Genomic DNA, 27,642 nt, shown 5'->3' on the forward strand with positions numbered 1-27,642 from the left:
TACCTCAAGTCTATTTAATACCTCCATTCGGGTACATATGCTAGCCATTGCCAGTGGTACATTCGACTATTTTGATGGCCATAATAACAACGTTATCCTCAGGGTCCTTCTGCTCGGACATTTGACGTGAAACTAAATCAGACATTGGCAGCAGACTCCCGACTCTTATTTCAGCATGACAGACACTAGTAAGTGTGCTTTAGCCCGACTGTGCTGTTGGTGTCATCAGTGTGTTTAGCTATAGTCCAGACTGAGGCTGACAGTGAGCCTGCAGTGTGACCTGCTCTGGTTAGCCTCAGCATCCCTCTGTCTCTGCGCCCAAAATGGCACCCTATTCCTTATGTAGTGCACACATTGTGACCAGAGCTTTATGGGCCCAAACATGGTGTCAGAGCATCCACGCTCTCTGATTGGCTCCTTGTTGAGATTCTTCATTCTAAATAATGGACCTAGTTTGTAGAGTGACTGGCTTGGTCTAGGCTAAGGAGATGTTCTGGACTGGAGATGTATGACTAAGCAGAGACCATAGGGGCATATATGGCGACCTACAACTCTACCATCCATCCCTCCATGAGGCAGAGTTCAGCTCTCACACAGCCTGTTGTCATTTCTCCAGTTGACCTTTACTGGACAGCTGGGTCAAAGGATCCACTGCATGCTGTGTAACCTGTCTTTTGTGTGTTGCACAACCATGGTCCCCGGGCAGAACCAAAACTGATGGCTCTGTCTGTGGCTCTGTCTGTCTGTCTGTCTGTGTGTGTGTGTGTGTGTGTGTGTGTGTGGCTCTGTCTGTCTGTGTGTGTGTGTGTGTGTGGCGCTCTGTCTGTGTGTGTGGCTCTGTCTCTCTGTCTGTATGTCTCTGTCTGTCTGTCAATTATATTTGCTTTATTGGCATGACGTAACAATGTACATATTGCCAAAGCTTACTTTGGAGATGTACAATATTAACATGCTGTCTCTCTCTCAGGCTGGCCCTATTGAAGAAGAGTGGCGAGGAGGACTGGAGGAACAGGATTAATAAGAAGCAGGACGTGGTGAAGGTGGCCGTGTCAGAATGCCACGCTCAGCTATGGGAGGTGGAGCAGAGCTTCAAGAAGGTAACCTGACTACTACTGTATATGCTGTCCTTTATCCACACATCCAGTCAGACAGCTATACCTCTACTAGAGACTTTACACATGCTTAGCCTTTTGGCTGACACTGATGCGATTAAAAACAAATCAAACAGGCTGTTTTTCAGCCATCGTTTTGGGGAAATCACAGACCTTAATTTGTTGCCTGCTTTTCTAATCAAGTGAATCCAAAAGGGCAAATTGTAAAAACACTTGCCTAAATGAATGAATCCTATGTGCAGAGTTTGTTGCTTCCTTCCCTTATCGCCTTCAGACACCTTTTCATTTGTTTCAATGAACCATAAATAAAGTGGAATGATTAGTTCAATATGAACTTGTTGTAAATGGATATTAAGTCACAGCTGTGGGTGTCTCTAAACAGAGGTGTTGTGTATGTGTGTCTGTCCTTTCACTTATAAAGCATGCTACTTATGACACTGATGAGCTTCCCGAGGCAATTTATTGTACCAGAACTGCCTTTCATATCTTCAACTGCACTTACACTCAAATATGATAGTCATTGGTGATTACTCAGGTATAGTATATGTAGTACTGTATTAACACCTAAGTTGCTAGGTCACCGTGTGTATTCTGAAGACATTGTACGGTTGTTTCCAAGTAAATGTAGTACTTAGAAGACCAGATTATACATGTAAGGTTGGTATAGTTTCCCTAAATCAGGTTTTCTAGCCAAGAGAACTTCCTGTGCAATATCAGGAAATGTATTCATTGATATGACAGACATGTGCTTTCTAGTTTGGCACATTTATATTTGGCAAACACGAGGCTATGAATCGAATTCTGTCATTTCAACCTTTAATTTGTCTACTGTTTTCTTTCAGACCTGCATGTGTGTCTCGTCTTTAGCCTACTATAATCAATGCATGTTCTATAGAACTTCTCCTATTCTGTCTATTTGTCTTTCCTTATGTTTGCATGTCTTTTTTTCATCTAAAATAAACCTCTATTTCAATCTCTGCATGTGCACTGTAGTTATGTTATGTGTGAGATTATTTAAAGGGTGGGGGTTGGTGATTTTTCCACATACCTCTCTTTTTAGAACTATTCACAACCTTATCTATCCCCTTTCCGTCCATGCAAGCAGACAAACCATGTTTTGGCTCACCAATCCATGTTTTTTCAGCTTTGTCGTAACACGAGTGTTTATTGACTATAACTGAATGAAAATATTTCCCGGTTTTCCACATGCGACGACACTAGACCAGAAAAAATGCACACTGCTCTTGTCAAATCATTACGCCCTTAAAGGATATTTAAAAAAAATAATAATAATTATGAAACCAAAAGGTTTTTAATGCCTGCGTCCGTATTCATAAAGTATCTCAAAGTAGAAGTGTTTTGATGTAGGATCAGTTTTCCCTTTTAAATTACAATGAATAAGATTACATAGACAGGGGGGGGCCTGACCCTAGATTAGCTCTCTTACTCTGAGATGCGTCATTGGTTAACCACCCTGAACTTTTACCTCTGTAGATTGAACTAAGAACACTGACGAAACTAAATGTATAAAGTTGAGACCAAAGCATAGAAGTGAAACGAGTAGTGAATCAACTAAAACAGGCCAGGCTCAGGGCTTCAAAGGAAATCAAGAGGAAGGATGGATGTTATTGTTTTCGCTCTTTTATTTCTTTTTTAAAAATGGTTTTATCCTCCCGTTCAGCCTGGCCAGTGAGCTCAATCAAGACCACCTCACTTCCGACATCAAAAGAGATGTACTGTAGCCTACAGTACAGTAGGAATTGGAGAGATTAGGGAAAAACAACCCCTTTATGAGATTATAATCTGGGATGTCATTGGTCCATGCTTATTAAGAGTTTGAGCTCCACTGAGTCACTGCTTTAAAATGCTTAAAAGTACAGCTAAAAAAAGCAACTTCAGGGACTGAAAGTGAGAAAAAAGTGTTGATCCTACAAACTTTGTTTGAATGACACCTGCTGGAATATAGTTTGCATTTCAAATTCAACCTCTCAGTAATCCAAATATCAGCGACAGTTTTAGAGGGTGAGGGAGAGCGATTGACGTTCTGGGTCAGCCATGCGGATGACAACCTAGTCCTCAGGAAAGAACACTTGTCCTTTTTTTCTCCCTGCTGTGTTTCTATAGGAGGAAGGGATGATGATGATCGATGAGTTGGCTGTGTCTGATCAGCTCTGGGTAAGACCGGTGTGTGAGGTTCCCCACTAACACACACCCTGGCGTGTTATACACTACTAGTGGTGCTTTACGGGTGAAGGGTTGCAACGTTCCGGTAACTTCTCAAAGTTCTCAGCTTTTCCTGAAATCCCGGTTTGGAGGATTCCTGGGGTTCCTGCTTATTCCCGCCTGAATCCGGGAATCTTCCAACTGGGATTACTTGAAACCCTGGGAATTTGGGGAAATTTCCCCTATCAGTTTTTCTATTTAATACCGTGGTGTGAGTGGCCTTCTCTAATTCAGTCCTGCCGCTCATCAGGTGTCGTGTTAACTGTGGTTGATGCTGTAGCTTCAAGTCTCAAGGCTGTCTCATCGTGTGTGTGGAGTGGTGATTTCATTGTGGATTGATGCTGAAACCAATTCACCAGCTCGTATTCCCTGTCCATACAGCCATTAAACCCAAATGTATAAACTGCGTGACGTTGAATGTGTTGGATGAAGGTGTGCGTGCAAGCTATGACGGCGATTCCCATTTTACAAACCACTGTCAAATTACACATCTGTAAAACACAAGGTTGGCGGTATCACTGTTTTTCCCATCTGCTGTTTATTACCCTCTGTTGTTGATTATGTCCTTTCTGTCCATCTGTGGGAACCTGTCTGTCTTCCCTGGCCCTCCCTCAATAGGAGCCGGTCTTTTCCACCCCTTTCTCTCCTCCTCCTGATCTCCCTGACGGTGATCTAAGTGTCGATCAGTACAGCCAGGTGAGACCATGCATCCGGTGTAATGGCCTTCATACTGTACCTGCTTGCATAGCCAACCTAGCTGCCTGCTGGTCTGAGCTGTTTTTGTTATTTTTTTAAGCTGTTAAAGCCTTTATGCTTTATGCAGTTAGTGTTAGTTCGCGATAACGTGCTTATTACCAAGTATCTATACCAAAGATCATGATGCGTCTGTAGGCATACAGTGTCTTACCATGGTGAGCTCATCTACTTTATGAACGCATGTTCACTATATTCACAATAATCCCCAGTTTACAGTTGGCTCATTCATCCCCGTTCCTCTCCCCTGTAACTATTCCCCAGGTCGTTGCTGTAAATGAGAACGTGTTCTCAGTCAACTTACCTGGTAAAATAACGGAGAAATAAAATAAATAAATAGAAAGATATCCACTGTATACTCTCCCAGAAAATGCCTCGGTCTGTTTTCTGCTCCAACGCTCCTGTTAAATCCGCTACCCTGAAGTTCTAGGACTCTCCAGAGTTGTTCTTACTCCTAGAGTGCCAGCCATGCTTCTGGAGGCGGCGTAGGGATGTTGACGCTTCATAGCTTTGACGCTTCATGGTGATGGCGAAATTAAATGTCACACCTTTTGGCTAGGCTTCTGGCTAGCTCTTTTTTTTTTGTCTGCATCCTCTGTCCTCCACTCTTTCCTCTCATTTCACCCCTTCTTCTTTCCTTCCTCTGTTTTTCCTTTCCTCCTCCCATCACCCATCTTCCCGGTCACATGAAGGCTACCAGCCCCCCCACCTCGAGCATCTTCAGCCCCCCCACGTCCACAGTGACCAGTCCCTCTATGGCTAGGGATGAGAGGCACCCCTGGAGACGGAAGGTGACACATTCACCCACTCCAGTAGTCAACAGTCACAGGCTACATCCCAAATGGCAACCTTATTCCCTATGTAGTGCACTGCTTTTGACCAGAGTGAGGTGCCCTGGTTAAAAGTAGTGCACTATGTAGGGAATAGGGTGCTATTTCTGACGCAACCACACACTCGCAGGTAGACCTGCGGTCATACGCAAAGGACTGCTGTGCACGGTCACACATACAGTAGGTCTAGTGTATGGACAGATACAGAACTTGGATGTTGGCTACAGAATATTGGTGTCTAGGGGACCCTTGTTTGAGGGTGTGTGTGTGTGTGTGTGTGTGTGTGTACATATGGTAAATTATCTTTTTGCGGATGTTAGCATTTGTGTGGTTGAAAAACAATTCTAACAGGTGAAAATGTGTGTGTGCTCGACATGCCTGTGACTCTTTGTTGTGCTGGTCGTGACGTCTTCCAACTCCCATGTTCTGCTTCTGTGGTGATTGGGTTCTCCTACAGGAGATGAACTGTAAATGAGTATTGTGCATTCATGCCGTCCATCCACTATCTACATTCTCTCACTTCTCTCTGTCAAACCGGTCCATTCATGTGATGGTGAAGGCCGTTTTCTAAAGGGTAGCCTGTGGATCTGCGATTGTAGACACCGGGCATTTATTTTAATGCGGAGGCATGTGAGTATGTCGGCCACTCTGAGCCAAGGGGGTTGTTTGATGTTGTTCAGTGGTTTGCTACAGTTAGTGGAATGGAGATGATCTATTAGTTAGTAATATCTGTGGGGTTGTGGTGTCGTACCATCTTCAAAGTTCTGAACATTTCACCTCACTGAATGGCACCCTATTCCCTTTATAGTGCACTACTTTAGACCAGGGTCCATCAATAGTAGTGCACAATAGGGAGCCATTTGGGACACAACCAGTGCTTCACATCACTGAATACACCCCGGTTCCCCCTAACCCCGTGTGTTCTCCTAGCAGAGGATGGGTGGAGGAGAGGAGACCCAGAGCCGCCGTATAGACATGTCTATCCTGGAGAGGAAGCAGCTGATCGTGGCCCGAGAGGAGGCCTGGAAGTCCAAGGGCCTCGGGGCTGCCAACGACTCCACGCAGTTCACCGTGGCCGCACGCATGGTCAAGAAAGGTCAGGGTTCATCTAATGCTGTATGAGACACGCGTGCGTGCATACGATCACGCATCCACAGAGCTAGGGTTTGTATAGTCAGTAGATAGAAAGTGGTCTACGGTGTCAATTCCCACTTCTGTTACACCCATTCCATATAATCCTGCAGTTGCTTTTTTCACTCAGGCAGTTGTAAAACACATTTCACTGCACCTATCCGGTGTATACTGTATGACCATTTTATTTTTTTGAATTTTCTTATTTTTTTCACTCGTGCAGGAAGTTCTTTAATGGACCCCCTATAATCCAATTAGCAGTATGACCTACATTAGGTGCGGTACCCGTCAGACAGACGTATTTCCTGTCCACAGTCACGCCCTCATTTACGTCTGTTGTTTCACGTAGTGGAACATCCCGTTTATATTATGTGTCTGTTTCAGGTCTGGCTTCTCCTTCAGCTCTCATCAACAGCCCTGTCATGTCTCTCCTCTCCAAACCCAAGAACACCGCTCCTGCCATCTCCAAGCCTCTAGAAGGTCAGTAGCCCAATGTGGCTCTGTGCACTCGTTCACTTGTCCTGATTAATTTAAAAGCATCGGATTGGTGAAGATAGATAGTTTAGCATGTTTATTAGACCAGTCCAAGCGTTTAAACTCTTGAGGAGGACTGAACGAGTTCACAGTGAGAAGGGGATAAAATCATAATTCTGCAAGAACCTCTCTCTCCTCTCTGCTGTGTCTCTCTTTCGCCGTCATGTGAGGCCTCACCTTATTCATTTACTAGGCCCTAGTCATGACATGGAGGGTCTGAGTCACCTTGTTGTGTGGGGTAAACGGTTGTGACTGGGTTGTGTCGTTTGGGGTAAACGGTTGTGACTGGGTTGTGTCCTTAACTGTCATTAGACACATGCCGTCCCAATGTAAACACCATGAACGAAATCTGTAGAAGTCTTGTTTATCCCATCCGTGTTATTGAAAAGTCAATAGCACTTAACTTTATCCCATCACTACAAAATTACTGTATGTACCAATTAACGTAGGACTGACCTACAGAACGTAATCATTTTTCCGATGTTGACAGCTGGTTATAATCAGTCATCTTTATTTTCCTTTTATGAGAAATGAAGGAAATATCTGATACTGAAGGTGTTTTCAAAATGGTTTTGCTGTTGTGCTGCTTTTGTTGTATACATGGTACATCTTCTAAACGGCACGTGTAATCACTATAGCGACAGTAATTATTGGTGTGACTGTGATCGTTGTAATTCTGTCTGGCAACCAATGTCTAATAGAATGTAAACCATGGGATAGTGTTTGGTTGTCCTCACTAACTGAAAAGCATTTATGCACGAGAGAGTTAAATTTCAACTTCATTGCAATCAACACACACACACTTCCAGGTTGACACATTTCTGGTGCTTGTGATTGACATTTTTCTATGGATGGATCTCTTTTAAATTCATTTAAATGCACACTCTGGTCAAAGGTTGTGCACTATGTAGGGAATAGGGTGCCATTTAGGACAGTGCCTAAGTGTAGACATCTGTCACTCTGCTATTATGTTGCTTTGCAGAGATCGAGGCAAAACCGGACATGAACCTGGAGTCAGACAGGAAGTTGGATAAGCTGGAGTCTTTCCTGGGCAGGTTGAACAGTAAAGGTCAGTGTCTTGTTCTAGTATACGCGCCCCTCCCCCTTGACCCTAACCCTGTGATGTTTGCAGATCTGTAAGGTGGAAGCAATATGGCGGAAGCTCCACCTCTACATTGCTCATACCTATCCAGACCCTTCAGATCTGCAAACATGGAAGAGTTAGGGCCAAGGGGGAGAAGCACGAATTGGCACCGACTGGCTCTCTTTTGAGGCCTTAGATAACCCGTCTTCCGTGTTGTCCCTGTCAGTGGGCGGCCTGCGGGAGTCCACCATCACGGTGACGGAGAAGACGGTCAAAGAGGTCATGAACTTGGATGATGAGATGTTTGATAAGTTCTACCGCCAAGTGGCTGAGATGCCCCTGAACATGAACAGCAAGGTGGACATCAACGATGACTTTGACGACATTTTCGGTGGTACACAGATGCCCAAGTAAGCACGCCCGTGCGCGCGCTCACACACACACACACACACACACACACACACACACACACACACACACACACACACACACACACACACACACACACACACACACACACACACACACACACAGTGCAGAGGTCAGGGTTGAGTCAACACTGTAAAAACCCGGCACCTGCTTCCTGTTGAACTCTGACCGCTCTTCTTTCCCCTCCCTAGGCTGACCTCCGCCATGGTGCAACACAAGCGGTCCGTGCGTCCGGTGCGCAACGTTCAGTCGTCCAGGAACCCTCTGAAGATGCTGGCGGCCAGAGACGACATCAGACAAGAGTACACGGAGCAGAGACTCAACATCGGCCTGCTGGAGAGCAAGAGGATGAAGGAGGAGAAGAGTGAGTCAGCACAACAACCCGTAGCCTAGGTCATGCTAGTGGTCCTGGAATGAGAGCAGGGTTGGCAAGAGGTTCAGCTGTCTGTGAAGATGAGAAAAAAAGAAGCCTGGCGTTTCGGTTGTAAATGAAGTTAAAACCAGGCTATGCAGAGGTGGCTTGTGGACTTTGTAGTGCTATGGGAGGCTGTTCTACAATATGCGTGACTGACACTCACGTTATCACAACCACAACAGCACTATGGGAAAGTGTTCTCCTGTACGTCCCACGACAGCCAGCTCTCCAGAGCACACTTTCAATGTTTATATTCGTAACTCCTCCCTAAACTACACTGCTTAAACTGATTCAAATCAGGCCTTGTAGTTCTGTTCTATAAATAAGTTCAACACAATGAATCCTGGGATAGCAGGCGTAAAAGCTGTAAAAAGGGATCTACATTTAAACGCATTGTCTCTGCATCCCAAATGGCACCCTATTCCCTACGTAGTGCACTACGTTTGACCAGGGCCCATAGACATTTGGTACGCAGCCTTGCCTCGGTACGCAGCCTTGTTTCCTGGTATTGTTCAAAGCAATCCTCAAGAGTTCACTGTTGTTTTTCTACCATTGTGAGTAGGGTAACCTCTGCAGCGGGCTGTGTCGGGGATAACAGCGTCACTAAAGCTACAAACTGAAAGACGCGTTACTCGCAACTTCCTCTTCCCGTCTCTTAGGAGAATAATAAAAACACTCCATGAGACCGGTGGCCCTGAAAGGTTCTGGGGGTTGTTCTAATAACGCTAGGAACACTCTTGTATTTCAGGGTCGAGAGTATTGTGTTGCCTTTAATCTCATTACATTTTAGTATGTACAGTGAGGGAAAAAAGTATTTGATCCCCTGCTGATTTTGTTCGTTTGCCCACTGACAATGAAATGATCAGTCTGTAATTTTAATGGTAGGTTTATTTGAACAGTGAGAGACAGAATATCAACAAAAAAATCCAGAAAAACGCATGTCAAAAATGTTATAAATTGATTTGCATTTTAATGAGGGAAATAAGTATTTGACCCCTCTGCAAAACATGACTTAGTACTTGGTGGCAAAACCCTTGTTGGCAATCACAGAGGTCAGATGTTTCTTGTAGTTGGCCACCAGGTTTGCACACATCTCAGGAGGGATTTTGTCCCACTCCTCTTTGCAGATCTTCTTCAAGTCATTAAGGTTTCGAGGCTGACGTTTGGCAACTCGAACCTTCAGCTCCCTCCACAGATTTTCTATGGGATTAAGGTCTGGAGACTGGCTAGGCCACTCCAGGACCTTAATGTGCTTTTTCTTGAGCCACTCCTTTGTTGCCTTGGCCGTGTGTTTTGGGTCATTGTCATGCTGGAATACCCATCCACGACCCATTTTCAATACCCTGGCTGAAGGAAGGAGGTTTTCACCCAAGATTTGACGGTACATGGCCCCGTCCATCGTCCCTTTGATGCTGTGAAGTTGTCCTGTCCCCTTAGCAGAAAAACACCCCCAAAGCATAATGTTTCCACCTCCATGTTTGACGGTGGGGATGGTTTCTTGGGGTCATAGGCAGCATTCCTCCTCCTCCAAACACGGCAAGTTGAGTTGATGCCAAAGAACTCCATTTTGGTCTCATCTGACCACAACACGTTCACCCAGTTGTCCTCTGAATCATTCAGATGTTCATTGGCAAACTTCAGACGGGCATGTATATGTGCTTTCTTGAGCAGGGGGACCTTGCGGGCGCTGCAGGATTTCAGTCCTTCACGGCGTAGTGTGTTACCAATTGTTTTCTTGGTGACTATGGTCCCAGCTGCCTTGAGATCATTGACAAGATCCTCCTGTGTAGTTCTGGGCTGATTCCTCACCATTCTCATGATCATTGCAACTCCACGAGGTGAGATCTTACATGGAGCCCCAGGCCAAGGGAGTTTGACAGTTCTTTTGTGTTTCTTCCAATTGCGAATAATCGCACCAACTGTTGTCACCTACTCACCAAACTGCTTGGCAATGGTCTTGTAGCCCATTCCAGCCTTATGTAGATCTACAATCTTGTCCCTGACATCCTTGGAGAGCTCTTTGGTCTTGGCCATGGTGGAGAGTTTGGAATCTGATTGATTGATTGCTTCTGTGGATAGGTGTCTTTTATACAGGTAAGAAACTGAGATTAGGAGCATTCCCTTTAAGAGTGTGCTCCTAATCTCAGCTCGTTACCTGTATGAAAGACACCTGGGAGCCAGAAATCTTTCTGATTGAGAGGGGGTCAAATACTTATTTCCCTCATTAAAATGCAAATAAATGTATAACATTTTTGACATGCGTTTTTCTGGATATTTTTGTTGTTATTCTGTCTCTCACTGTTCAAATAAACCTACCATTAAAATTATAGACTGATCATTTCTTTGTCAGTGGGCAAACGTACAAAATCAGCAGGGGATCAAATACTTTTTTCCCTCACTGTATAAAGTCTTCAACTGTAGTGTGTGTGCAGTCGGTCTCTGTGTGTAATGTACAATATGTGTGTTTATAAGTCTACTGTGTATATGATGCATCTATATATCTCCTCCTACTCGCTCTCTCTGTATTCCAGTGAATAAGAACTCTGGTTTCTCAGAGGTGGCACTGTGTGTGTGTGTTACACTGTGTACAAAACATTAGGGACATCTTCATAATTTTGAGCTGCAACCACTGCAACCACAGCCCTCAGAACAACCTCAATTAGTCAGGGCATGCTGGCCCATGTTCACTCCAATGCTTCCCACAGTTGGCTGGATGTCCTTTGGGTGGTGAACCATTCTTGATACACAGGGGAAACTGTTGAGCGTGGAAAAACCCAGCAGCGTTGCAGTTCTTGACTCAAACCGGTGCGCCTGGTACCTACTACCATAACCCGTTCAAAGGAACTTCAGTATTTTGTCTTGCCCATTCACCCTCTGAATATCACACAAAGCACAGTTCATGTCTAAACTGTCTAAATCCTTCATTAACCTGTCCCATCCCCTTCATCTACACTGATTGACATCAATAAGGGACCATAGCTTTCACCTAGTCAGTCGCTGTTCATAAAGTTGTGTCTTCTGTGTATAACTCCTCTAACCGACGGGTCCGTCTCTGTTCCAGTGAGTAAGAACAGTGGATTCTCGGAGGTGGCTCTGGCTGGGCTGGCCAGTAAAGAGAATTTTAGCAGCGTCAACCTGCGGAGCGTCAACATCTCCGAGCAGATGTCCAACAACAGCGCCGTGCCCTACAAGAAACTCATGCTCATGCAGGTCAAAGGTGAGACGGATAGATGACCTCTCGGCTCACTAAAAGTCAACTCTGGGATCAGTCATGATAAGAAACCCAGGGAAAGAATGGGGTTGGCTGCGCGCGTGCGCGCACACACACACACACCCCCCCCCTCTGAAAAGAGATGATTAGATGGTGACATGAATGCTGCTTTCACCTTTTAACCACCCACCACCATCTGCTAGTAGTTCTTAGGAGAGACATGCATATCAACAATGCTAAACGGAACAGTTTAATAGGCTAAGCGCTAAGCTGGAATCCCAAATACATTATACACAACAGTCTCTCTGACAGTATTTTACAACAAGTGCTTCCAATAGTACACTCATTTATCTGCAGCATACTGACGATGGTTTACCTTCACAAAGACCGAAGGCGTTCTCTCACCGTACTGTCACATTAAGGAGACCAATTTCTTGGTCTGTGTCTCAAATCGCTCCCTATTCCCTATGTAGTGCACTACTTTTTGACTAGTGCACTATGTAGGAAATAGGGCGCCGTTTTGGGATGCCGGATGGCCTAGATTAGACAGATATTGAGAGCAGCCTCCTGGAATAGACCGACGAGGAAAGCCCTCCGTCTTCCGTGAATCGCGGAGACACACTGTAACGAGCATGCTAAGGCTAACCATCCAGAACAGTAAGCAGCAAAACATTCCCTATATAGTGCACTACTTTTCATCAGAGCCCTATGGGCCCTGGTTAAAAGTAGTCCATTGTGTAGGGAATTGGTTGTGCTTCCGTTGTCTGACTGCTGCACGCTAATCGTCTAAATTAGCTTATTATTTTGTTCTGGCAGTTTTTGTTGTCTGTTTGCTGCTTATTGCATGTGGGTCAGGCATGCAGTATTTGTAACAACAGTAACCCATTTCCTAGTGCTGCCGAGGTCCACAGAGGAAAATAGCCACATTTTTACACAAAGCCACGAAGGACGCTCTTCCAGGGTGTCCTTTCCTTTTCAGAGGATATTTTAAAAACAGACGGCGTTTGTTGTAGTTATTTTGGTTCCTTTAGGCCTCCACACCACTTCCATGCAGCTGTGGTGCTTAATCATGTTACCCAGGTCACCTCTCTACCCTGGGCAAACCAAATCCAATAAACAATTTTGGATGCATTCTTCATGTATAAAGTTATGTATTCTTAACTGCCTCTTAACTGCCATTCAAAATCAAAACAACCACTAATATACCACATCTATCCGTGTCCGTCTGTTATATTAACCAGGCCGACGGCACGTCCAGACCAGACTAGTGGAGCCCAGAGTGTCCTCTCTGAACAGCGGGGATTGCTTCCTGCTCATCACTCCTCATCACTGCTTTGTCTGGACTGGAGAGTTCGCCAACGTCATCGAGAAGGCTAAGGTAGGTCTGTTGATCTTGTTGCTGTGTTCAGCAGCTATACATACCTATCACAAACGCATCAAATACACTCACATTGTCATAGGTTACATGTAATTGTAAGCAGTGCTGTCCACAGAGTGTTAGCGTTGTGTAGGTATGCTCAGATGAACGCGTGTAACCCTGTCAGTGGGTTTTTAAAGGTCTGTTATTATTAGGCGTGTGCTGCTTCAAGTCACGTGCAGGAAGTAGCGTTGGCGTAGCAACACAGGAAGTGGTGTGTGTGAGGGGAGAACAGCTGACGTAACAGGAAGCCTCTCACTGAGACAAACGCAGACCTACAGCTATTGTTTCAAACAGACTCTAGCTCTGATTGACCAGAAAGAAAACTGACCTGATTCTGAAATTCTCTCTCAAAAAAAACAACATGATAATTCAGACTAAAACCCAATGGGGGTTTGTTCACAACACTTGCATAAGAGGTCTATCTCAGGATATGCTTTTTAAGATGACATCTATTCACCTCACTCTTAATAGCTCATGAATTCTTGAAAGTTGGGAAAATCCTTGTGCCGCAGGGAATTATTATAATTTTTTTAAACAAATGATTTTGTAACATTATTTGAGCTTAAAATTTACAATTAGGGGAATTTTATGAGGGAAAATATTTGTTTTGGGAATTTTCAAAATATTATTAATTTCTATGCCTGGAAATGCCCTTGTCCGGAGAAAAAGATCCCAATTTCAAACTCTACCAAAAAGTAATGGGATATTAACTGAAAAATAATCTTATGTAGTTTCTTGCACTATCCCTCTGACTTTAAATAATATTTCTCCCAAAACTGTGATTCCTAAAAGATGTGTCCTGAGATTAGTCTAAAATTCTAAATGAATCAGGAATGCAAAGGGTCAGCTATATACCATAAGGACCCCTTGTTCATATCCTCATTACATGTAGTCCAACAAGACCACTGATGGTCTGGAAAGTTCTCTACTTTTGATAGATTTAAACAAACAATATTGGAATCACCATGGTCACAACCGTGATCTGTCAACTCGATTGAAAAATGCCTGATAGAATATGCATTTTGGTTCAAATATGTTTCATTTTAATTAGATCTTAGAGTTAAATCAACTAAGGAATAACTTTATTGCTACTGTGTTTACCACTTGAATATACCACGTCCACTCCGTCAGTGTTAATAAACATGCTTATTGGGGATTTTCAAATGAACAATTTTCCGTATTTTACAAATGTTTGTATTGATCTTTTATTTTTAGAGGCAAAAATGTATTTTTGAGTATCGCCGTCATTAATATTCTGAAATATTTTAATCCATGTTCTGCAACATATGCTTAAACTGTCAAAATATATACTTCAAATGTTAATATTAAAACAAATATTTGTGGGAAAAAAGAGATTGTCCCTTTCAAGAATCATTGAGCGATTAATTATGTAGCACAATGAATTGCACTTGATTTGGGCCTAGAATTAACAATTTGCTTCTTTTCTGTCTTTCCTTCTCAGGCTGCTGAGTTGGCCCAGTTCGTTCAGACCAAGAGAGATCTGGGTTGCCGTGCCAACTATGTAGAGCTGATCGAGGAGGGCATCAATACACACAGCTATGCTGCCAAGGAGTTTTGGAAGATTCTGGGCGGACAGGGCAGCTACCAGTGTAAGGATGAAGTAGTTAATGGGATATAACTGTGGAATTAACATTTTACCTACCAGCTACCGGTGTACGGCAAACTGTCGGTTAGTTTACAAACATATTTCAATCAGTCATGTTTTGGGGTCCCTTCTTTTTGCTTGATACATTCATGGCTATGTAGGTAAGTTTATTTTATTTTGAATGTGTTATGGGTCCCCTCAACTGAAATGTTACCCACAAATGATTCCCAGTTATTCCTTGAATGCATCATCAGTTTTGAACACTTCCTGTAGCCGCGGGGACGCCAGACGAGGATGAGCTGTATGAGAGCGCCATCGTAGAAACCAACTGCATCTACCGCCTAGTGGATGACAAACTGGTCCCCGATGACGATTTCTGGGGGAAGGTTCCCCGATGCACCCTGCTCAGCCCCAAACAGGTTAGACATTACTACTAACATTGTTTGGTATGAGGATATAGATTTTCATTCTGACTGGATTCCGATCAAGTTAAGACCGAGATGGAAAAAGAAACCTGGTTGATCAGACTGCTGTATCTCCTAAGTCAAGATTTAGACAATGACAGGTACACTACTCTAACCTGTGAGTTCCTCACTTTCAAATGACCATTTTCAGAGCTGAAAGTGAAAGTACATCATTGTACTGGTGCTGACTGCCCCTCTCTATGACCCTTGGCCTGCAGGTGTTGGTGTTGGACTTTGGCAGTGAGGTGTATGTCTGGCACGGTAAGGAGGTGACTCTGGCCCAGAGGAAAGTAGCCTTCCAGCTGGCTAAACACCTGTGGAACGGAACCTTCGACTACACCTGCTGTGACATCAACCCCCTGGACCCTGGAGAGTGCAACTCACTCATACCCAGGTACTGGGTGGCTCAAACACATTCTGTCTCTCTCTCACACACACACACACTAAGCCAAACCGTACAGTGAGCTAGCCAATTCACATACAGAGTATTGACAATAAATCCTGATATGTAGGTTGCACGTACTGGAACGTAACACATTTCTCATGTATGGTTGAGAGTGTGATTCCACGACCCTGTGAGGGTTAGGATTTTACTTGAGTTGCGAGGTAACTTCAAACCGTCCGTATTAAAACCGCTCCGGTTAGCGCAGGTGGGCCAACACCATATACCTCTCTACTATGGAGAGCCTAGCTAAGTATTCCACTACAGTATGTGTAAACAACTCGAAGGCCAGGCTCAGCAGAACACAAGCCGTACATGGGCAGGATGTCATCACTCCGCTCTACTCTAAACAACCTGCCTCTATGCCCATGGACAGTTTGTAGGCTTCTTTAATAACAGACTTGCCAGATGGTCATTGCAAACAATTTTAAACTGAGCTGCTTTGAAAAATAAAGGTTTAATAAAATATAAAAGGCTCCAAACAGCTCTTACCTCTCTACCTCTCCTCTCTCTCCCTCTGTGGTGTGCAGGAAGGGCCAGGGCCGTCCGGACTGGGCTGTATTTGGGAGGTTGACACAACACAATGAGACCACCCTGTTCAAGGAGAAGTTCCTGGACTGGACAGACTCCAAGAAGAAAGGCACAACCAAAAACGGCCACGAACACCTCAACGAACACAAGGTACAGCGCCAAATAGTTTTTAATAGTTTTGTTTTTTTGTTCATCTCCTCTTCAGTGTTTATCCTGTAGCTTCTCAAGAATTCCATATAAGACTTGCCAAATTATACACTATTAGACAACAGGGAACAAAACCTCACTCTGTTCCAACACCCCATTACCCATCTCCCCCTCTACTCCCTCTCCTCCACCACACGCATCTCAACGTCCCGATGGCTTCCTCAACCCGTTTTGTCGCTTTCCTCTCCTTTCCAGGAGCAACAGAGCTCGGAACAGAATACGACGCGGTCCTACGATGCGTCCTTGATGCTGCCGTTACTCCAGACCCCGGTGCGCACGGTGCTGGATGGGGTGGACGTGGGTCGGGGCTACGGCCCTGTGGCGGGGGACGACCGCAGGCACTTTGAGATCAGTACCACTGCCGTGGACGTATGGCACATCCTGGAGTTCGATTACAGGTGGGTGGGTGTGTAGCACCCTATACAAATGGCACCCTATTCCCTACATAGTACATTACTTTTGACCAAGGCCTATAGGGACTGTATAGGGAATACAGTGCATTTGGGATGCATATTATGTGTGTGTTGTGGTGGGGTTGTGATAAAGGAAAAATACACATTTCAGTGTATTTGTATTTATTCTGGATCCCGCAGCAGCTACTCGTCCTGGGGTCCAGCAAAATTAAGGCAGTTTATACAATTTAAAAAAACATTACAATACATTCACAGATTTCCCAACACACTGTGTGCCCTCAGGCCCCTACTCCACTACTACCACATATCTACAATACTAAATCCATGTGTATGTATAGTGCGTATGTTATCATGTGTGTGAGTATGCATGTGTCTGTGCCAATGTTTGTTGCTTCACAGTCCCCGCTGTTCCATAAGGTATTTTTTTAATCTGTTTTTTCAATCTAATTTTACTGCTGACGACATGACTGAACAGTAGTCCAGGTGCAACAAAACTAGGGCCTGTAGGACCTGCCTTGTTGATAGTGCTGTTAAGAAGGCAAAGCATTACTTTATTATAGACAGACTTCTCCCCATCTTAGCTACTACTGCATCAATATGTTTCGACCATGACAGTTTACAATCTAGGGTTACTACAAGCAGTTTAGTCTTCTCAACTTGCTCAATTTCCACATGATTTATTACAAGATTTAGTTGAGGTTTAGAGTTTAGTGAGTGTTACAATGCTTTTAGTTTTAGAAATATTTAGGGCTAACTTATTCCTTGCCACCCACTCTGAAACTACAGCTCTTTGTTGAGTGTTGCAGTCATTTCAGTCGCTGTAGTAGCTGACGTGTATAGTGTTGAGTCATCCGCATACATAGACACTCTGGCTTTGCTAAGTCAGTGGCATGTCGTTAGTAAAAATTGAAAAAAGCAAGTGGCCTAAACAGCTGCCCTGGGGAATTCCTGATTCTAGCTGGATTATATTTGAGAGGCTTCCATTAAAGAACACCCTCTGTGTTCTGTTAGACAAGTAACTCTTTATCCGCATTATAGCAGGGGGTGTAAAGCCATAACACAAGTTTTTCCAGCAGCAGACTATGATCGATAATGTCAAAAGCCGCACTGAAGTCTAACAAGACAGCCCCCACAATCTTTTTATCATCAATTTCTCTCAGCCAATCATCAGTCATTTGTGTAAGTGCTGTGCTTGTTGAGTGTCCTTCCCTATAAGCATGCTGAAATTCTGTTGTCAATTTGTTTACTGTGAAATAAAGTTTATCTTCTATCCTACAGCCGGCTGCCCAAGCAGAGTATCGGACAGTTCCATGAGGAAGACACGTACGTGGTGAAATGGAAGTACATGGTGAGCACCGCAGGTTAGTTGACCGACATCTCAACACTGTCACACACCACAAAGCGTGCTCTCTCTCTATCGCTCACTCTCTCTTGCTGCTATCACTCTTTCCATCGTGCTTATTCCCTCTTTGATGACACACCTGCACTGCTTTAGGTAGGGATTTTACGTTATTTAGCAGAGGGACATATCCTCCTTGATTTTAAACACCCATCTTCTCCATGTGAAGACCATGTAGGGAGAGAGCCCCCATCACCCTTCCTCCCCGCTTCTCTTCCGCCCCCCCCCCTACCTCGCTACGTTAGGGTAATAATTAACCATTACATTAACTCATAGACACAGACTGTGCTGTTCCAAAGCCTCGCTCGCTGTAGTAATCCATGCTCTTTCAGACTTCAAACAAACTATCATTACTAGTAGGACAGAAGTGGAGATGAGAAGCTGGGATGAGTTCTACTGGTTAGCAGCAGTACGGCTACTTTTCTTCTGCACAGAGTATCAATGTATGGGCTGCAGAAGAGGATAGCTGATTACAGCAATGGGGTATCACATTTCCTTACATAAGACACCGATACAGGCAGACAGGCAGGAAATACTGCAAAACTCCCTGCTTTGTTTTTGCCCTTTTTTTTTTTAACCCCATCATTTATTGGTTTGCCAGAAGTGTCACAGCTGTTTATAGGTCTCCCTGGTGTTTATTCAGGATGTGAAAAGTAGTTTATTGGCGTTTGTGAATCCGTGTGTGTGTCTGTCTGACCTTAGTTGGGAAGAGACATAATCCGGACGCGGTGAGGAGTGCAGGAGCTGGGAAGGAGAAGTGTTCCTATTTCTTCTGGCAGGGACGGAATTCTACCGTCAACGAGAAGGGAACGTCCGCTCTGATGACTGTCGAACTGGACGAGGAGAGAGGAGCGCAGGTAGTGTGTGTGGTGTGTGTGTGTGTGGTGTGTGTGTGTGTGTGCGTAACCACTCTCTCCTCTGCTCCTACAGGTCCAAGTGCAGCAGGGGAAAGAGCCTCCATGTTTCCTGCAGTGCTTTAATGGAGGGATGGTGGTCCATGCAGGGAAGAGAGAAGAGGAGGAGGAGAACTCTCAGAGTAAGCTGCACTGTCCATACTTATTGCGTACAGATCTGCTATCATCATTTAATCACTCTGTTGTCGCAGAATTTTCCTGCGGCGCTGGAAAATGCTAATTGGAGTGTATTCAATTGATTTAAAAAGGCTTCTAAAGTTTGTAATTTCCCCTTTAAAATCGCTGACTTGATTTGCCTTAACGAAGTATGTGTCAACCCCTACAAAAATGTCCATTCAATATAATCCACATCATTAACTTTTTCTGTTATTGTCCTGCTGTGATAAGCAGGGTCAAATTAAGATGGTACATTTTTACCATCCACTTTCTCACCATCCTTACCTCTCCTTCTCATCAATACTATCCTCCTTTCTCTTGCCATCATCCAACTCTTTTCTTCTCTTTCTCTCTGTCTCTCTGTCTCTCTGTGTCTGTGTGGAACACCAATGGATCCCATGAAAAACATGTTTTTCTCCAAATGCATGATTTATGTCCCATTTGTTTCCTGCTGTTCTCTCCTCATAGAGAGAAATGTCATCTGTCTGACCTGACCTCTAACCCCTCCCATCAGATGACTGGCGGTTGTACTGTGTGCGTGGTGAGGTCCCTGTGGAGGGCCACCTGCTGGAGGTAGCGTGTCACTGCAGCAGCCTGCGCTCCCGCACCTCTATGGTGCTGCTCAGTGTCTCCAAGGCAACCATGTACTTGTGGCACGGCTGCAAGGCTCAGCTCCACACCCGCGACGTGGGGAGCACCACCGCCAACAAGATCAAAGAGCAGTGAGCGGTGACACATTCATAACTAGATGCATAAGAAGACATGTTTATGTCCTAGATATTTTGCTGTCCAGTTGATTTTAGGGGTCAGTATAAGGGCAGATATTATTGATTAGGAATGTTTTGAAGTGTATAGACGTGTATTATTGCTGATCAATTTGAGTAAGTTTAACAATGTTCTGTATGAGTCAGTGTTCAGAATGGGGTCAGAAGTGTTTCTAACAGCATGATAGCAGTGGTCCATGTGCCTGTGTGTCTGCAGGTGTCCATTGGAGGCGGGGCTCCACAGCAGCAGCAAGGTGACCATCCATGAGTGTGACGAGGGGACAGAGCCTACGGGATTCTGGGAGGCTCTGGGGAGGAGAGATCGGAAGGCCTACGACTGCATGATACAAGGTTAGTGGGAATCGCGCGCACAGGAAGGCCTATGACTTCATTCTGAGCTTACTCATAAATCTGTCTTTGATGTTGAATTCCAATGGTGTAATTGCAATGTACTCGTTTGCTAGTAGACTGTAATAATTTGATTGTTGTATATTCTCTCATAGAAATAGCATTATTAGAATGGGAAAGTGTTGTGATTTGATGAACCTTTGACCCCCAGATCCAGGGAAGTTCAATTTCACCCCTCGTCTCTACCAGCTGAGCAGCACGTCTGGAGAGTTTGTAGCTGTGGAGTTCTTCTACCCAGCCAGAGTAACAGAGGCGGTCAACTCACTGCCCTTCCTACAGGAGGACCTCTACAATGCCTCACAACCAGGTACTGTACCATACACACACACACACACACACACACACACACACACACACACACACACACACACACACACATAGGTATGCATGACTAGAGACTACTACTACAATCCACATAGGTTTGACCTCTGTCCGTATGTGTATATCACCGCGTCACTTCCTGTAGCCCTGTTTTGACATCACTTCCTCTTCATGAAGGCCTGTTCCTGGTAGACAACCACCATGAGGTGTACCTGTGGCAGGGCTGGTGGCCCCAGGATGGCGAGAGCCCCGGCTCTGCCCGTATCCGCTGGGACGCGGATAGGAAGTGTGCCATGGAGACGGTGCTGCAGTACTGCACAGGTATTGGGCACCACAGCTGTCAGGTGGTAGTTAGTTACACTGCTTTATGGACAAGATGCCACTATAAGATAGTGTTACTGTTGGCATAGTGTTTCTAGGTATGTCCTCTAGAGGGGGGAAATGTGGAATTGTTTGATTGATACTAACCATTACATTGATACTAACCCCCCCCCCACACACACACACACACACAGAGAAGAATGAGAAGAAGCCTCCCAAGTCATATCTGATCCATGCGGGACTTGAACCTCTAACCTTCACCAACATGTTCCCCTGCTGGGAACACAGAGAGGACATCGCTGAGATCACTGAAAGGGTAGGTCACCTGGCTGTCGCCCATCCCATACCTATTACACCCACCTTAAATAAACCTCAATGGCCATTAGAACTAGATTCTACATTGACACCAACTCCTCCTGTTGATGGCTTATTTCAGACAGATTGTCCCCCGGTCAGCCCTATGTTTCGAACCCGGCCACCATCGGGGTACTGGCCTGCCTCGAGGCTACTGCCAACCCCAATGGGATTGATTTGGAAAGTGTGTGTACTGAGCGTGACGTTCTATTCATATCGCTGTGTGTCCCAGGAGGCGGAGGTGTGTAACCAAATCATCCTGGTAGAGGACGTGTTGGCACGGCTGTGTAAGACCACCTACCCCCTGGCGGACCTGCTGGCGCGGCCCCTACCCGAGGGAGTGGACCCCTTACGCCTGGAGATCTACCTAGACAATGATGACTTTGAGGTGAGGCCACTCCCACACCTACCACCAACTCCCTGGAGAATTATGACGGCTTCCTCTCTAGGTGTGCCTTGGCTCCGTCATGTTATATGTCCACTTAGTCTGTGGTTCTGTGTTGTTTGCGGACAATAATGAGCCTCTCCAATGTGTGGGTGACAATGGATCACAATGGAGTTTTGTATAATGGTAGTCAAGGGAAACGAGTCTAAAACGGACCTCTCTAAAATCCATAAAAGTCTAACTTTTTTCAGTCTAACTTTGTCTGTTTATGTAAATGTATCCTCCTTCATCCCTCTCTGTCCTCTCTCTCTCTCTCTGACTCATCATGTGTTTAACTGTTCACTTCACCTTCCAGGGTGTAGGGGCTTATGGGAAGGTGAGTTCTTTAAATTGAGAGCACAGCTGGCCCCAGACACGTACACAGCATCCTCACTTTGACTGATGAACTAGATGAATCATAATCCTGTGTGTGTGTGTTGCTTTCTGTCTCACCTCCCTCCTCACTGTGTGTGTGGATCAACACAATCTCTCACTCTGAACCTCTCTTGCATGGTTTGGTCACTTTCCACTCGCAAAGTAATAGCTGTGTGGATTTTCAATACAGGAAGCTGCTGGAGTGATGAACTGGATCACTGATCATGGTGTGGCCTATGAATGATGGATTTGTTTTTTGCAGCTCACACATTGAAGTGATCTCACACAGGAGTTGTTATGGTGGTTGGTAGATTTCGTCTTTATTGTGTGCTCACAATGTTCGCAGAAAGGGCTGGAGATGTCAAGGGATGAGTACGAGCTGTTGCCAGGCTGGAAGCAGGTGAATGTGAAGAAAGCCAAAGGATTGTTTTAGTACGTTGGACAGAACGCTTAACCACCGGACAGCAGCATCATCATCAGCAAGCGACGGTCGGTCGCTGAGGTGCATCGGGGTTCGATTGGAACGAGGACCCGCCACTGAGAACTCTTTAGTTTGACCAAGAACGCCTTCACTTCTGGACTGGAGAGAGCTCGGAAACAGGCTCTTCTGAGTACCCTTCTCCACGATGGAGGGAGGAAGGAGGAGAGATGCAGTGGGTGGAGGGAGTGAAAGATCAGCAGAGGTGTACAAGCCTCTTGTAGTCTTTTTTTCTTTTATTTGTATTGTTGGTTCCCATTGTTGATTTGTATTATAATTATAAATGGAGATAGTTCAGAGATGTGTGTGTGTGTGAGTGAATGGACTCTTGAGTGGATGTTTATGTAATGTTAGCACCCGGCTTGTTAAATCTACACAGTATGTGTGGTTGTCCGTGTGTGTGTGTGTGTGTGTGTGTGACCATGCCTTTACAGTATCAACCATACAGGGTCTGCCAGTTGTTCTGGGAGCAGGAAAACCACTCTGCTCGACACACTCCGAACAGACTCTTTCTGTAAGCTGTTTCTTTGGTGTGTTTGTCTTTCCAAAAATAATTTATATTTATATTGACATATATAATAGGAATAAAAAAGCCTTTTGAGTATTCAGTCGGTGAGCTAAGAAATGAAATAAATGTTTGTGTTATTCATGTTGAGGTTGTCATATGTTAAGTAGTGGGACAATAATGCTCCTTTCCCCCAGAGACTGTACATGTCGCCATTTTATTGAAGAAATCCTGTATCTAGTGCATTCTGTTGTATCTGTTGTTATTGCTATGAGGATGTCCTGCATCGGTCAGGTGCTCAGATTGAAGAGAAGTGTTATATTTTACGGGCATGAATTGACAGAAATAAAAAGAGAAGGATCTTTCTATTTGAATTCAACAATGTATAGTGCCTTGCTTTGATGTACACTTTATATACAGGAAGACAGTAGTCTGTGTTATAAAGACTCCCTTTGTGATATAAAGTATATTGGAGAAATAAACACTTAAAGTAAATCTAAGGAAGTTGTTTCGCCTCTTTATCACCTGAAATGGGACATTTTGTCTAAATGGATGTCCCAAAATCGTAACCTTTTCCCTTTTATAATGCACTGCTTTTGAGTAGAGAACCCTATGGGCCCTGGTAAAAAGTAGTGCACAAAATAGGGTACCATTTTGGGGGGACACCGTGCTTCCATACAATGCCTAAACCCTGAAAATGACATGCAGCAAACAGGTAAGTCCAGTACGTTGTTCTTTCAGATAAAATAACACGTATGTTTATGCGTGTGTATATCCAGTACCTGTCTGAAATGTATACTGAAGAAAAATATAAACGCAACTTGTAAAGTGTAGGTCTCATGTTTAATGAGCTGAAATAAAATATCCCAGAAATGTTCCATTTGCACAAAAAGCTTATTTCTCTCAAATGTTGTGCACAAATGTGTTTACATCCCTGTTAGTGAGCATTTCTCCCTTTGCCAAGATAATCCAGCCACCTGACAGGTGTGGCATATCAAGAAGCTGATTAAACAGCATGATCATTACAAAGGTGCACTTGTGCTGGGGACAAAAGGCCACTCTAACATTTGCAGTTTTGTCACACAACACAATACCGCAGATGTTTTGAGGGAGCGCACAATTGGCATGCTGACTGCAGGAATGTCCACCAGAGCTGTTGCCAGAGAATTTAATGTTCTCTACTAGAAGCAGCCTCCAACAACGTTTTAGAGAATTTGGCAGTACATCCAATCGGTCTCACAACTGCAGACCACGTGTAACCACGCCAGCCCAGGACCTCCACATCTGGCTTCTTCAACTGTGGGATCATCTGAGTCCAGCCTCCTAGACAGCTGATGAAACTGGAGTATTTCTTTCTGTAATAAAGTCCTTTTGTGGTGCAAAACTCATTTTGATTGGCTGAGCCTGGCTCTCCAATGGGTGGGCCTATGCCCTCCCACACCAACCAATGACTGCTACCCTGTCCAGTCATGTGAAATCCATAGATTAGGGCCTAATTATTTTATTTCAATTGACTGATTTCCTTATGAACTGTAACTCAGTCAAATATTTGGAATTGTTCCATGTTGTTTCTGTTCTGTATATGTTGATATGCTTTATTTAAGGGTATGTTGCACATTTCCTCCATCAGAGGGCGCTGAAAGACTGATAATAAGGTCTGTTCTTGTCACCTCTACAGTGTAGAGGGTGTTACTGAAACTCCCAGATGGATCCGTGGGTTGCTGTTGAGTCATGTCAGGGTGCTGAAAATGTTGCGCTTTTTGTCGTGATCAGTTTGCTCGCCCATGTAACTAATGTTACTGAGTAAAGTGCGGTCTGAGGAGTACACCCTCAATTACCTACTATGAAGTTGAGGTTCTGTATTAAATATTATTATTCCAGACTACATACACTACATGACCAAAAGTACCTGCTCGTCGAACATCTCATTCCAAAATCATGGGCATTAATATGGAGTTGGTCCCCTTTTGCTGCTATAACAGCTTCCACTCTTCTGGGAAGGCTTTTCCATTAGATGATGGAACATTGCTGCGGGTTCTTGATTCCATTCAGCCACAAGAGCATTAGTGAGGCCGGACCCTGATGATGGGCGATTAAGCCTGGCTAGCAGTTGGCGTTCCAATTCATCCCAAAGGTGTTTGATGGTGTTGGGGTCAGGGTTCTGTGCAGGCCAGTCAAGTTCTTCCACACCGATCTCGACAAACCATTTCTTCATGGACCTCTCTTTGTGCACGGGGATATTGTCATGCTGAAACAGGAACGGGCCTTCCCCAAACTGTTGCCACAAAGTTGGAAGCACAGAATCGTCTACAATGTCATTGTATGCTGTAGCGGTAAGATTTCCCTTCACTGGAACTAAGGGGCCCGAACCATGAAAAACAGCCCCAGACCATTATTCCTCCTCCACCAAACTGTATTGTTGGCACTAGCATTGCGGCAGGTAGATTCTCCTGGCAAACGCCAAACCCGTTGGACTGCCAGATGGAAGATGGAAGCATGATTCATCACTCCAGAGAACACGTTTCCACTGCTCGAGAGTCCAATGGCGGCAAGCTTTACACCACTCCAGCCGATGCTTGGCATTGCGCATGGTGATTTTAGGCTTGTGTGAGGCTGCTCGGCCATGGAAACCCATTTCACGAAGCTCCTGAACAACAGTTCTTGTGCTGACGTTGCTTCCAGAGGGAGTTTGGAACTCTGTAGTGAGAGTTGGTCCTGTTCTGTGAACTTGTGTGGCCTACCACTCTTAGACATTTCCACTTCACAATAACAGCACTTTCAGCTGATCGGGGCAGCTCTAGCAGAGCAGAAATTTTGAGAACTGACGTGTTGGAAAGGCCATTCTACTGCCAATGTTTGTCTATGGAGATTGCATTGCTTTGTGCTCAATTTTATACACCTGTCTGCAACAGGTGTGGCTGAAATAGCCGAATCCACTAATCTGAAAGGGTGTCCACATACTTTTGTATATATAGTGTATATCATGATTGTCTCATCACTCCAACTCACAGTGCCATGCAAGCATACAGACCAGACTAGACCATGTTTCTGAATGTCATCACATGGCCTTGTCATTATCAGTCCCAGAGCTCTGTTTATGCAGACACACACACACAGAGATTCGGACCCACTACCCTATGAGGGCCCAATATGCCAAGGGATTTTTTATGTATCCTTTTAATGGCTATTAAAGGTCAGGTACTCCTGTGGCTGCTTCTCCCTATCACATGAAATGCTCTACCGGTAACGTGTCCATGTTTTTAAAGCTAACCGTTATTCGAACACCACCGCTGTGTTTAGTGAGGTCAGTGGTGCTGAATGTTAATACAGTGACAGTGTGTAAAATGGACGATGTAATAATAATAATAAGCTTGTTTCTATTTTGGATGTCACGATCTGAACTGTCATGTCACCATTTCTCGACCCGGTGCATGTGTGCGAGTGTGATGGAAGAGAAATGGGGTGCAATTAGATGAAGTTTAGTGCAGTTGTGACAAAGTGAAAATGTCGAGTTTCCATCAACCTCACCCGCACTGCGCTCAATGTAGATATCAAAGAACACCGCAGTTTGCGGGCAGAGTAGTGAGTAAAACCATTCACTTACAAAAAAAGGCGTGATGTAAATAAAGTTTCCTTTTATTATGTGTTATCGAAATATTTGCTTCCATTTTAGTAAGGTTGGCAATACGAGAGGTCTTCAGACTTATTTTCCTTGAAAGAACAGCTAGTGGGTTTTGAGTGCTTCTCCCCTATTTGGAAAGTTGGTGTGCCTGCTCTTCAGTCTGAGAGAGATATCCTGAGAGCAGGTTCGTGTCTCCTGCCTCTGGTCATAAAAAAACTGTTTAAAGTGTATAACACAACTGGTTCATATATCCCTAAGTCAATAGCGAATGTGACTATGTATATATTTATGTTGCCGTTAATGTATTTCAAGCCTATTTCGGCAAGTTAACCACGTTTTTGCTGGTTTAGCTAGCCGTGCTAATGACGAGCTAACTAGCACCGTCAGTCAATGCACTGTAATGTCACGCTAGCTATTGCTAGCAGGTGATTTATTGAAATATTAAGTGAATGTTTATTTTCTTACTACCTTAAAAGTTGTATATGAAAAGGGTTGTACTTGTGCTCTGTATTTATAGATTAATGTCACTTCACATTGAGGGCATGTATCATTACTGTTGCTCCTATCTAAAAGATATCTTGTGTTCTACCTAACCAGTGAACGCGTTGCTGTGACCGTCCTGTCAATGCCTGTCATCACTGTGATATCTTTTACTGCAGGTATGTTTTACTGTATTTTAGTTTTTTTGTAAACACAACGCATTGAGTCTGAGAGGGATATCCTGAGAGTAGATAAAAACCGAGACAACCTGACGTGTGAGTGTCCGTGTGCCTTTCTTCTGGGTGGCTATATGAAG

General features: G+C 44.4%; 1 protein-coding gene across 20 annotated transcripts in view; it reads left to right on the forward strand.

The window, feature by feature from the left end:
- Positions 1 to 23,724, forward strand: part of svila (supervillin a) — a 136,646-nt gene extending 112,922 nt beyond the window's left edge. For 10 of the 20 annotated variants that reach the window (XM_071415176.1, XM_071415175.1, XM_071415177.1 and 7 more), the window contains 27 exons: positions 968 to 1,097; positions 3,237 to 3,287; positions 3,954 to 4,031; positions 4,781 to 4,879; positions 5,849 to 6,014; positions 6,434 to 6,529; positions 7,566 to 7,652; positions 7,894 to 8,077; positions 8,288 to 8,460; positions 11,573 to 11,728; positions 12,964 to 13,100; positions 14,605 to 14,752; positions 15,022 to 15,167; positions 15,431 to 15,606; positions 16,185 to 16,335; positions 16,588 to 16,790; positions 18,084 to 18,166; positions 18,907 to 19,061; positions 19,135 to 19,240; positions 19,789 to 19,996; positions 20,256 to 20,389; positions 20,598 to 20,753; positions 20,945 to 21,088; positions 21,283 to 21,404; positions 21,675 to 21,830; positions 22,183 to 22,203; positions 22,588 to 23,724. In XM_071415176.1, coding sequence (XP_071271277.1) covers positions 968 to 1,097; positions 3,237 to 3,287; positions 3,954 to 4,031; positions 4,781 to 4,879; positions 5,849 to 6,014; positions 6,434 to 6,529; positions 7,566 to 7,652; positions 7,894 to 8,077; positions 8,288 to 8,460; positions 11,573 to 11,728; positions 12,964 to 13,100; positions 14,605 to 14,752; positions 15,022 to 15,167; positions 15,431 to 15,606; positions 16,185 to 16,335; positions 16,588 to 16,790; positions 18,084 to 18,166; positions 18,907 to 19,061; positions 19,135 to 19,240; positions 19,789 to 19,996; positions 20,256 to 20,389; positions 20,598 to 20,753; positions 20,945 to 21,088; positions 21,283 to 21,404; positions 21,675 to 21,830; positions 22,183 to 22,203; positions 22,588 to 22,674 — 3,553 coding nt within the window. In that variant the 3' untranslated portion in view covers positions 22,675 to 23,724. The remainder of the gene's footprint in view (positions 1 to 967; positions 1,098 to 3,236; positions 3,288 to 3,953; positions 4,032 to 4,780; positions 4,880 to 5,848; positions 6,015 to 6,433; positions 6,530 to 7,565; positions 7,653 to 7,893; positions 8,078 to 8,287; positions 8,461 to 11,572; positions 11,729 to 12,963; positions 13,101 to 14,604; positions 14,753 to 15,021; positions 15,168 to 15,430; positions 15,607 to 16,184; positions 16,336 to 16,587; positions 16,791 to 18,083; positions 18,167 to 18,906; positions 19,062 to 19,134; positions 19,241 to 19,788; positions 19,997 to 20,255; positions 20,390 to 20,597; positions 20,754 to 20,944; positions 21,089 to 21,282; positions 21,405 to 21,674; positions 21,831 to 22,182; positions 22,204 to 22,587) is intronic. The other 10 variants (XM_071415163.1, XM_071415169.1, XM_071415165.1 and 7 more) reach the window with 7 other exon arrangements.
- The last annotated feature ends 3,918 nt before the right edge of the window (positions 23,725 to 27,642 follow it).

This window comes from Salvelinus alpinus, chromosome 8, assembly GCF_045679555.1.
Source record: "Salvelinus alpinus chromosome 8, SLU_Salpinus.1, whole genome shotgun sequence".
Taxonomy (NCBI): Eukaryota; Metazoa; Chordata; class Actinopteri; order Salmoniformes; family Salmonidae; genus Salvelinus; species Salvelinus alpinus.